The sequence below is a fragment of the Acromyrmex echinatior genome, chromosome 14 (assembly GCF_024713525.1).
Source record: "Acromyrmex echinatior isolate Ae372 chromosome 14, ASM2471352v2, whole genome shotgun sequence".
Lineage (NCBI taxonomy): Eukaryota > Metazoa > Arthropoda > Insecta > Hymenoptera > Formicidae > Acromyrmex > Acromyrmex echinatior.
The window spans coordinates 9,443,916-9,456,843 of record NC_141865.1 but is presented as its reverse complement, the minus strand read 5'-3'; the positions used below and the strand labels follow the sequence as shown (position 1 = coordinate 9,456,843).

The 12,928-nt window shown below is 37.0% G+C and overlaps 1 protein-coding gene across 6 annotated transcripts in view; it reads left to right on the top strand.

The window, feature by feature from the left end:
• Positions 1–1,639: 1,639 nt before the first annotated feature.
• The window catches only part of CaMKII (Calcium/calmodulin-dependent protein kinase II), a 111,505-nt gene continuing 100,216 nt past the window's right edge, over positions 1,640–12,928 (top strand). For 4 of the 6 annotated variants that reach the window (XM_087413234.1, XM_011060828.2, XM_011060825.2 and 1 more), the window contains exon 1: positions 1,640–2,282. In XM_087413234.1, coding sequence (XP_087269360.1) covers positions 2,218–2,282 — 65 coding nt within the window. In that variant the 5' untranslated portion in view covers positions 1,640–2,217. The remainder of the gene's footprint in view (positions 2,283–12,928) is intronic. The other 2 variants (XM_087413251.1, XM_011060839.2) reach the window with 1 other exon arrangement.

Genomic DNA, 12,928 nt, shown 5'->3' with positions numbered 1-12,928 from the left:
CACAATTTGAATTTAATTTCATGACATTACATTATAAATGTAATGTATTTATAACTAAAAAGTATATTTGTGTACATATACATAAAATTTAATATATTTTTCATGAAAATTTATGAAATTTCATGTATACATTCATTTTATTTAAGTAACTACTGTAACTTAATTTTCAGTTAAATCATTCATTATTTTTAATTTCGTTCATAACCACGAGCTTCATTTACATTTCTAACAGTATGCATTACGAAAAAATCGAAAAAGATTTCAGCGCGCAGTATACAGAATTATATGAATTCACACAAATATTTAAGCATTAAGATTCGTTTTGACTGAATATATAAGAATTCTCTTATTTAATTAGACTTATTTTTCGTGTGTGGTTTGAACGTATAAAACGTATGCCAAGATGACGAACAAAGCAGAGCAAAGTGACGCCAAAGTCGAACACGGTCACTTGGGTCGAACGCGCCAGTAGTAAATCTCGTGTTTACGCCCGACATGCGGACGCGCGCGCATCCGCAGGCACAGTTTGTGTATCGACGAACGACGCCATAACTGCCACGGCTCTCTTGGCGGAAAACATTTGAACGAACGACAATAATAATAACGCGTGACCTTACGGCGTTAGCGCGGTGAATTCGGTTAACAATTGATTCGTTGGAATTCGCGGAAATTCGATTCGACGGAGAAACCCATCGTTGTCGATCGTTCCGTATCGTAACTGTTGATAAAGTCCTTGTAAGTTATTCGGCGTTCCCGACATTATGGCTGTCGTGATATCTCGCGTGCGCGCGGAACGAATCGAATGGAACTTGGAAGAGAGCGAAGAGAGTAAAGCTACTTTCATTGGATTTTGGCTGTATTGAAAGTTATTGGCAGAGACTAGATGTTAAAAAACGCGGACTTGTAATTTGTGAGAGAAGATCAGGTACGTAATTCGTGATTTTCCGTGAGTTTCCGTTACATGAAAATTCTGAATAATGTTCAAACGATACTTGTAATGTTAATAACGCAATATGTAAAATTTACAAGCATAAAATTTAAACATAATCTTGTTGGCTTGCGAATCGACACAAATATTCACAAATAACAAGATACGAATATCATTTTATAGTTTTATACGCAGGCACTTTTTAAGTCTAACGTGCAATAGTAATCGTGTCGCATAAATCTCAACATTATACGTTATCAATTATATATGTATAATTATCGAGAGGGAAAGGTTTGAGGGAGAAAAATCATATTTGTCCGAATAAATCAAATCTTTATTCGGCTCTCTTAATTCTGTCTGAATCAGAGAGAAATCGAAACTTTTGTCACTTTGAACATTTTGAAGCTTTATTACAACAGAAATATATTCTCGCTCGTGAAAATGTGTACGTCGAACTTTGAAGGTATGCCAAGTGAGTAAGGGAGAAAATAGAGAGATGTTCGCGGTGTCGACATTCAATTGTCGACTCGGCTCCTTCGAATCGTGTTATTTCGCGTTGCTTTGCGGGAATAGTAAAAGCGGGAATAATAAAAGCGAAGTAAAGGAACGCGCGCGGGCGCGGGGTCGCGCGTAGTCGGCCATTATCGGCCGGCCACCCCCACCACCGCCGCTAGGCGCTACGCACTACGCGAGTCAGTCGACGATCTACCGGCGAGTAGCGCGGTCGCGTTGCGGTAGAGATTCCCGCAGAGGTGACTGGTGAAGCAACCGATCGGTTGGCAGCGCGGCTGGTTGGCGGATCGCGAGATTCCTTCCTTCCCGCATATAACCGCGTATACGTGCGTCATCGTTGCTGTCATCGGCATCGCTCGTTGCCGCCTGCCGGTGCTGTCGCCGCTCCCGTCTTTCAGTTTTCACACTTGTCATAGATTTCCGTTTCCATAGCTTTGCTATCGTCGCGTCGCCCCTCCATCTCGTCTACTACAGTCTACTAGTGCCGTCGTCGCCGTTTACCGCTGCCGCTGCCGCTGCCGCTGCCGCCGCCGCCGCCGCCGCCGCCGTCGTCGCCGTCGCCGTCGCCGCCGTCGTCGTCGTCGCCGTCGCCGTCGTCGTCGTCGTCGTCCCGGTGTTGGAGCAGCGCCGCGGCGGTTCCCCTCTATTGATCGAATTTGACCTGCGAAGTTTCCCCTAGCGCGTGTGTGCAGTACAGTGGCGGCCGGTAGTGGCTCTCTCGCGCTCGTGTTTCCGAGTCTGGTAGTGCGGTTGAATTAATCGCGAGCAGCCTCGGTATGTCTGTGCCAACGGCTTGCACGCGATTCAGTGACAACTACGACCTGAAGGAGGAACTCGGCAAGTGAGTAGCATAATTTTACTTACATTCGCGGCGCATGCCGCGAGCGAGCGAGCGAGCGTGCGAAATCCGCTTACTCCGCGTGCTGTGTCGCTCCCTCGCTCGCTCGCGTTTTACTCTCTTTCTATCGCACTTTTGCCGTCTAACCAGTTCTCTTTTCCCGTCTTCACTGATAATATTCGCAACGAAAGAACATAGCGCGAGAGAAAGACGGGCAAGATGGGAAGGAGGCGAGTCGTTCCTGCCGGCGCGGTGCGACGTCCACAGTCCGAGGAGCAACTCCTCGGTTCTTCCTCGTCGGATATTCGCGCGTGCCAATGCGTTTCTGCGCGAACGAGATACAGCGCGCGAATACGGATCGCGATTCGCGATCGACGTGCCGATCGCGTATTTCGTATTTCGTATTTCGTATTTCGTATTTCGTATTCCGGAGCATAGCAGACGACGCTGCGCGGTCGGCCATAATTGTTCCCTGCTGTTCCCTGCGTATGCAGGGTCTCTTATCCGCCTTCCTCCCTCCCTCTTTCCCTTCCTCTTCCTCTTCCTCTTCCTCTTCCTCTCGCTGTACATCCTCTACGGCGTTTGTCGTTTGTGTTCTGTCGTTTCTTATCATCTCTCCTCCTCTCCTCCATGTGCGCGCTCTCGCCTCGGCTTTCGTGTATGTCACGCCAAGAGTCTCGGTGTCTTTCTCCTCCTTCTCTCTAGTCTCTGTCGCGATCGCGGGAGACACCCCGCGTTGCATTTCATCTATATTTAAGCGCCACGGGCCGTCTGCTCGTGTGGCTCAGCCTCTATATATAAACTATAAAGCGTCAGGGCGTCCGTTCTTCTTCGTCTCCTAATTCTTCTCGTGTCTCGCGAGGAGCCGTGCGAGGAGCATCGTGTATACGTTCGCGGATCAGTTACCGCGAATCGATATCGCGTCGTCGCGCCGCTTTTTACCTTCGCCACCCCCTTCCCCCCTCCTCCTCTCCCTCCCCGTATCCTCCGCCCTCCGTATCGTTCCGCTCGCACGCGCGTCCTCTCTTTCCACCATCTCCTTGTCCATCCGTTTTCCCCTTTCTCGCGTTTCTCCGTTCTCTTCTCCTCCTTCTCTTCGCCATCCTTCTCCCGTTGCTGTCCTCCACCCTCGTGGCACGAGCGACGGCAGGTGGTTGCATGCTGTTTTATCCCTAAAAGTTACTAGATCCTCCCTCCGCGCGATCTCATTGCGCTCAAAAATCACTCGTTGAAAAATTATGCGCTACTTTTGCAATAGTAGAAGCCCAAGCTGAAATAGTTATTTCTATTAAATATTACACTTATAATTAATTCCCGTAAAAATGTATAATTGATAACTTTTAATTAATATAGCTGGGGCAGCTTTATTAAAAGATTAAATATGTACAGAGAGAGGGGGGGAGGGAGAGAGAGAGAACTGTCAGTTTGAATAATTGTGCGATTGTATCTATATCGTGAGATAAAGCATTCTCTCTTTTCTCTTAAAAAAAAAAAATATTCTTTACTGATATTTCCAATAAGACTTTTTACGTTATATTTAATTTATTTGTTAATCTAATACAGACTAGCGTTTCCCAATTGTTTATTTCTCATCGACTCTTTGCAGTTTGATATTTATCGTTTTATGCAGGAACAAGAAAATCTGATGGAAATAACAAATTAATATTCAAATGCATGCCAATGCATACATCTTTGTAGTTTATACTTGATATGCGCTTTCCGCTAAAGAGCTATAAGCCAACCCTTCAATATTTGTTAATTGTAAGTCATTTCGAAGCAGAGTGTATGTCGACACTCGCGAATATTCTCATAATTCTTTTTTATCAAAACATGATACTTCATATCTGACTCGAATTTGTTTTGCAAAAGCCCTTTTAGGCCCGATTTTTTTATTTTTTTCAACTGTGGTTTAGTGGTTCAACTGTGGTTTTCTCAACCTGATGTGATAATGTAAAAATTGTTTTTTCTGGCTATCGTTAATCATTAAATTGATGATTTCGTAATGAGTAGCTTTTAAAGTTATCACACTACAAAACTTTTGTTTTGCGATTAATTATAGCTAGAAAAATACAATTTTTACATCATCGAATTAAGTGAGATTAAACTTAAACCACAAGTTAATCAAATAATGAAAAACCGAGCGTTAATCTCAATATTTTTTTTATCGAATAACAACTATTTTTATTACATAATATATTTTTTAATATTATAATAGTAGTTAAGGAAGAGTTGCCTTAAATTAAATTAGTGCGAAAATATTTCTTTTCGATAAATACATAGAGACTGGAACATGCTATATCAGAGAATCGATTGTGTAGCTTGAAATAAAATGAAAATGATAAAAATAAACAAATTTATTAGATCAATGAAATTATATTTTAGCAAATTTGCTCGTTTTTTTGTTATTTTCATTTCAACATATATAATCGAACCTTAGACTATCCACACTCTAATGATAGTTTTTCTTTTCAAAAAAGTTTCTATCTGTCCACTCATAATGATTGTACTCGTATGTAGAGTGTGTCAGATTGTCAAATATTTTCTCTCACTTATAACAGTAAACAGTTAATATGGCTGTTTCTGTATTAATGAAATATTAATTGTATAATGATTTAATTCATCCGATATAAAACGATCGCTTTCCACAAAAGAAAATACGATATGCGATGACCATCACAATATGTATACATATTGTGATTGTATACACTTAAACCTGTTCTACAATATACTTTTTGTTTCCTGTTTCTTGTTTTTTGCTATTTATTGTATCTTGCCTTTTTACTTCTTATCCCATTTTTCGTTTTCTATTACTCGAGATAAACGTTAACGAACTTCAGAAGAAACAGAAAACACATATCAAGAAATATAATTGTTAATTAAACGATCACAAAGAGGAAAAAAGCAAAAGGTAAAAAGAAATAAGAAACAAAGAGCACATTGTAGAACAACTATTAGAATCTCTCAAAAAGTGAAATACGCCATTTGGATCGATGAATTATTATATTTGAAACATATTTTATAATGCTACTTTATATGTATGTCAATTATTGTAAACTTCAGGCAGCATTAAACTTGGAAGTAATTATTCAAATCTTAAATGTAAGAAAATAGAAGAAATTTAAAAAGAGGCAGCGAAATGTCTCTTTTCCGTTCTTATGCTTTAATTTAATAGAAACCGAGTATTACAATACGCAAAGATTTCTCTGCAAGTTCAAAAAAGTATAATATAATTATATTCGCGAAATCTAGTACGATCGACTTTTCCGTTTTATATATTTTTTCGAACAGAATATATTAAGCAAGCATGTTAAGACCAAATCTCCTGTTTATGTAGAAAATATTTGAGAAAGACTTATGATATCTATTTGTCTGGCAATAATTGATTACGTGTTCCTTCGTAATAACGCTGGCTGAGCGTGTTGTCATGTGAATGTAGCCACATAAAGTTTGAACGAGATCGACTTTTGCGAATATATGATGTTTGGAGAGTTTGAAAAAAAAAATGCGAAACATAAATATTTCAACCGCGCTATCTCTCGTAAATATTATGTTATACTTCGGAGAGGCATTTTTGCGTATTATAATATTTGTCTGAGTTTTGTTGTTTTTCATAAATTAAAGCATAACTCGAAGAGAAAATAGATATTGTCTTTCTGTCTTTCTTTTAAATTTAACCTATTTTTCTACGCACATTGCAACTTTAATTTCCTAAATGATTCAAAATCAACATTTTGCAAACATTGGGTTAGCTGATTTGTAGGAATCATGATAATTGTGACATTAATGATGATATAACAGAGAAAAAAAAATTTGTTAAGAATTAATTTTAAGAAAAATTTAAATAGGAGGATGATTCTACAATTTATCATCTTTTTGATTTTATTTAGATATTTTGCCGTATTATTGATAAATATTTTATGACAAATGCGATGTATTAAAGTGGATACTTAATTTTTTATAAACGCGTATAAAACGCAAATATTTGATGATGTTTTGAGAATTTACGGGATTTTCTCGTATAAAACGATGTTCCCATCGCGCTTTTCGATGCCATTATTCATAACTGTTTCTTCACATTTCCCGCATGGCAATCATCGTGTCACATTCCCGCGTGCATTTATCGGTGCATCACTCAATTTCAATCGAAGCACCATGGATTTCGCAATCAGCGCCAGTCGTTTTGGAATATTTACCACGATACATGAGAGTGTGAAAGAGTAAAATTCCGATATACGTTTGTGTAGATACATGCTGATTCGTACGCGTACAATGTATTCACACATATATATTTTTCTCAATTAAATTAAGATTTATAAAAAGAAAATTGAAATCTCTCATATATTTAAAATTTAAATGTGAAAAGAAATTATGTTTACATATATGTTATATATTTTAATATCACTTTATCACGGAATTATTTTCCGCTTTATAAGTATGTATTTCGCAAAAATTAAACTGAAATTAATATTATAATATTAATTTTTAATTATATTATTTTCAACGTAATTTTAGTATATCTTCTTAAACTTGTTGAACTTATTATAGTGTATTAGATTTCGAGTGATTTTATGATCACGCTTATATATACATATACAGGATATTCATAAAAAACCATTCAGCATTTATATGTTAAATAGTACACATCATATTGAGCAAGAAAGTCTTAATGAATATACGTCGAAAACTCAACCGTTTCTAAAATATAAATAATTTTGTATGTTAGTATCATAACTCTGACTTATTGGCTTCTACGTGTCGTATGCGATGTGAAGGTTTACCTTCAGCGTTTATACAAGCCGCGTTCTGAATGTCCTCATTCAATTTCCATACACGTTTTGTAATGAAATATTTCACCGGGAATCGATATCAATAAGTTGACATGAAACAGCTATTACGATTGGATGGGCATTATGGGAGATCAGCTCATTGGATTTGTAATTCTCCCAAATAGGCTATCAGTGTGGTTGGTATTTCTCTCTTTTCACATCGTATGCAACACGTAGAAGAAACAATAAGTAAGTTATGATACTAACATACAAAATTGTTTCTATCTTAGAAACGGTTGAGCTTTCGATCTGTATTCCTTGCTTTTTTACTCAATATGTATACTATTTATCATATAAATGCTAAATGGTTTTTTTACAAACATCTTGTATATATATTAATACGCGTCTCAAGTTGGATCCATTTTATAATACATTGTACGATTACTGACTTTAACGACTGACGCCACTTGGCTCCGACATGGGATGGATTAGAATGGGCTTAAGCAAATGAGCGCGATCAAATACAGATGAATAACTTAATTGCTCCACTCGCGACACTTTTTGCACGCATTGAAGCAAATTGTTCATTCATGTTCACGTTCGTTTGCTTAATCCGGATTCGGTTTTACGTAAATGTGTGGCATACATTTAATGTGCGAGACACATCATGTAGGAGATTTGTATTTGTGTGTGTGTGTGTGCTTTCGTGGTACGGCATAATCAAAACATTTTCCTCGCCTCCCGCATTCGTTGAATAATTCAACGGCGCGCAAAGTCCTTGGTATCTTGTCAGAAGAACGACGTTACGTTGAGACCGGTGACTTATTGTTTCATATCAATTATTGATTTCCTTGTGTGAATGTATGATAATTGACAAGCATAATCCTCAGTACCTATCCTGATTCTGTAACTCTTGTCGACAGTGTCAGTATTGTTGTCGTTATTAGATATTATATGTGATAAAAAACAACATAACGATACCGAACAGTCATTAAGAATTGGAATACAGGGCGATTTTTTTTTTTCAAGTATCGAAATATCGATAACAGTTACGTATTTCTTTCCATATAAATAATTATTTTTCCGTAATTATATTGCTCCAATACTTTTCATATGTTTTGTACAAAATGTAGATACTCGGTTTGCAAAAATTCGACTGAAATGAGAAATTGCTTGATAATTGATCAAAATTTTCGCGTTTTTCGTAGAGTTAAAAGGAATGTAAAAGAGCAAATGACAAAAATATGAAATGCTGAACAGATGTCAACATTTGTTATTCGAGTAGACGATATCTTCCTTGAAATTAATTCGGGAAATGTGGTGCATATGAATATAACTTTAATACAGGACCCTTATAAATTAAAATTACTATGAAATTAGATTCAGTAGGTATATGTTGCGTATTTCATTCCGTTCTAAAAATAATAATGCGTGGAAGTAATTTTCATCCTGAATCCCGTAGTACGAAGTTGCGACTAATATCACGTATGGAAAAGGCGCTATATTTCATACTCATTTGGAGTAAAGCCTTTATTTACGCAGTATTTACATGTATCGCGCTAATTACGAATATATATATAAAATAGAATTTATTTACACTTCCACATATACAAGCTAAGAAAGGGACTTGGTTTACAGAAATACTTAACTCATTCACACTTACATTCCTCTCCCATATTTATCTTACAACTACAAACCTAAACTATTACTATACAATGAATATATATATATATAAAATTTGTTATTTTCACACTTTATCGATGTAAAGTGATAAAGATAGGTATATGTCCGTGTCCATATATTTCACCGATTTTCGATCCACGGATCTTCGTCGCAGGGCGTGAGAAGCCGCTTACAGTCAAACCGATCCGAATGTTGATCTTGGCAACGATCGGCGCTGACATTAAGACTGTGGGTAAATATTGGCTCTATCGAAAACTACGGAGGAAAATGCCAATTCCCGTCGCACGAAGTAGCGCTATCGACGTTTGCGGCGCCAACGACGATTTACTTGCTTCTAAGATTCACCGTCTATATATTTTTCATATCGCCAAGATCATACACATGATGGTATAGTCTATTAATTCTTTTTGCCACCCTCCCCCCTTCGCAGTTATTTTTTTTGGTCCATATCTCAATGACTATTTTGTGTGACAGTTATCGATATTTCGTGATTTTCGAGTATCTTATTACAATTGATCGATATAAAATACAAAATACACCATTTTGGGTTAATACATCATTAAATCTATAGTCAAATTTAACCATTGTTTTAGTAATAATAATAACGATATATTGAGTAGGAGCAGTGGTGACTTAAATTAGGTCAAGTTTGGCGCTATAGATTTAATAGTGTAGTATAGTCGTGTAACTAGTACTATAGTTATGTAGTATCATACTATCATAGAAGTAACATGATTACGTAAATTAAACTAATAAGGAATATAATTACGATGTTTTATTAATAATGAAAAAGAAGATAAATTTGAGATAAATTTTATTTAATTGAAAGGTAAAAGTTAACAGGTAAAGTCGGGGATGGCCGGATAGAAAAATACTATTCGTACTGTGATACATATATATATATATATACACACATATACATATACATATATATAGGAACATTTATATTTTAGAATATTTATTTTCATATTCATTTTGTTCTTAAAGATCCGAGAGTGTAATTACATTTGATGTGTACTCTGCGTGTATAGAACATGGCGCAACCTTTTTCCCTTTGCAGCCTTCTTCGAGTTTTCTCTTTTCTGGTCTTTTTGTTGAAGTTTCCTAGAAAATATTCGCTTTCGCGTGCACTCAAAATTGTGTCTCGACAAACATTTTCTCGCGTTTGCCATACAGCATATTTTCGCTCTTCCTTCTTTCAGAAATCGCGAAAATTATGCCGTAAAGCGGAAGAGCTTGAAATCATGCTGAGAATAAAAATGCCTCTAGAAATGATAAACGCTAAACCGAGTTCGTAGCGAATAACTTCGTTATTTTTATGATTTGTCCCCTTGAGAAATCTTCGAGATTGCTGATAAATATATAAAATGTATAAATCGATCCGTTGTCAATTTTTGATTGACTTTATAATGAAGTGATTACTTGATGAAGGACTTTCAATATATCAAACTTTGCTTCGAAACGAATTGAATTTGGGAATTTTGAATATGTGTTATATTCTGTACTTTATGTATATATGTAAATATAAATATCGAATAAAATGTTAAAAAGAGGAAAAATGCGACATTTTTTATCTCTTTCGATTAAAATTGAAAATTTGAAGATTTCTTAAGTTCACACTTAACCATTTTAATTCTAAGAAATTAAATTATTATTTAAAATATATACATTTTCAAATTTAGGACGTATGATATCAGAAGAGAAGGAATACGCGTAGAAAAATAGAAACTTTTGTATCAAGTTAGCTTAAGAAACAATGAGCTAATTTAAACTACAATTCATTTTCTCTCAAGAGATAAGATATTTTCTCTCTCGCGAAGGAAGTAAATTGCATTCGATTGTCTTATCTTCGATGCACGGCGACGGTGGCAACGGTAATAAAGGAGTAATAAACTCGCCTTGGACGATTTGTAGGTTGTCGATATCGATTTATTCGGATGATATTTCGGTCGACCTTGTGCGATTATTACGACTGGGATAGCAACGACGACGACGATGATGGTGAGAACAAATAAAGGAGCACACGTTAGACAGAAGCGACGAAATGAGAATTTATTTGCTTCGGCGTCTCTTTGCCGTTTATTTATTTATTCTCAACAGCTTTTACGGTTTGCATGGGAACGTTTGTGTTGATACAAGGAATTTTTGCAGGCTTTTCCAGGCTGCCCTCCGTATGCGAACGAGAACTTGCAATAGCTGCTAAAAAGGAGGACAATCGTAGTCCTTCCGAAGCCGCCGTTCGCCGCAATGAAAAATAAATAATTTTAATTTACGATTTATAAAAACGAAGAAACACGCGTGAAAGTGCATTGCCGATTGAAATTGAGTCTTTGAATGTGCGAATGGTGAATGTGCGTTTTACTATACAGACATGTACATAGTATACATATAACTTTATTCCAAGGATTAGGTTGGAATTAAATCTCACCGAAGTCGTAGTTACACCTGATACCCTGTAAATCGTATAACACACATTGCATTTCCAATTATCGCCTAGTAGACTCACTTATAATCCGTTCAACTATAAATATCCACTATCATATAGTCTCTTAATCAACTCTTTGAAATTCAAGTTTAAGAAAAGGGCAAAATCCGCTCACAGATTAACGATAGTTATGATTTCGTTATATTTCTAGTCTCATGATTGAGCAATTATTAAAATATTTCGAAATAATAATCGACACACACACACAAACTCATCAAAGAACATGGCTGTACATATCAGATGATGATCCTCCTATTTGATTTACTTTGATAATTTTTTCTCGTTCGATTTTTGCGACGGCGCGACGCGCCGCGGCGCAGCGACGCTGACATCGCGACGCTAGTCAGTCACGGTAACGCAGCAGAATCGATCTTGCAGATGAGAGAGTTCGCGTAATGCCATGTCGGTCGAAAACTCGATTCGGGCGAATCAAGCGTACGTAGGTACATTCATTGCGCTAGGAGGGGAAGTGAGAACTGCAGAAGAGAGAGAAGTTGATTCTCGGTCGATTCGAATGACAGGGCATGATGAGAGGGAGAGAAAGAGAGAGAGAGAGAGAGAGAAAGAGGGAGGGAGGGAGTGTATAGAAGACTTGGATACTCGGTGTTCGTTGTACATTTAACGAGATTTCGCGGCCGTTGACCGAACATCGTTGACCATCGTCGGCCGGATCGCCGCTACGGCCGACGATTAATTAACAGTGCCGGTTAATGCCTCGCAATTATTATGCGCCGGAATGCGCACCATGCACTTACGCGCCATGCACTTTGGTTCGCTATTAAGCAAACGACCGGTGCGGTATGCCCGCAACGGCTCTTTCCGCATCTTCTCTCCGCGTTGAACGTTGGAAATTAGGCAGTTGGCAAGCCGACCGCACCAACGTGATTTCCCACTAAAACTGGAACTTGGAGACCGATATGTTGACGTATTTTCAACGCGTAAATATTTCGTTGATCATGATTCACTGCTGCAAATACACACATATCGAATCTCGGAATATTTAAATTTTACATGGTCTACTCTGTAGGTTATGAATATTACAAGAGACGACTATTTGACGTTCGTTAGAGAATCATTTAAACTTCAGCAGCACGAGCATGTAACTTAATAGTCAAACTTTACGGAAAGTTATGTTTAATATAATGATGTGTTACGCGAAGAGTTATCTTTAATGGAATGATTCATTACAAGAAGATATCTCTCTGAAATATTGATTTGATTCATTATATTCAAGATAAGTTCTCATAAAGTTCTTGCAATTAAGTTTAATTTGATTCACTAGAATGAAAATGATTATAATTAAGAGAATATATTGAGAATATATTGTGAGAATAATTTAGTTAGCAAATTATCAAATCGATTGATGAATTAAGACTATGGCGCATAAAAAATTTAAGCAGTAAGCAAATCAACATATTGGATTTTACGTTATTGCTTTACGTTTCTATTGATCGATTCGCTTATTGCTTGTGCCTTATATTTTTCTTATATTGAGTTATCTTTGTATTTATTATATTATATACATATAACAAGAAAATAGCCTTTAATTTTAAGTAATTACATCAGTGAGAGTACTTGAAAATTGCTCATTTTCAGTGTCACTTTTCTTAAAGGGGTGGGGCAAGGGCAAGGGAGTTCTATTACTCGGACTATATTTCCTTATCCTCGCCTTACGTTCTCTTGAGCCATTAGAACTCGGCCATATTCGGCTTGGT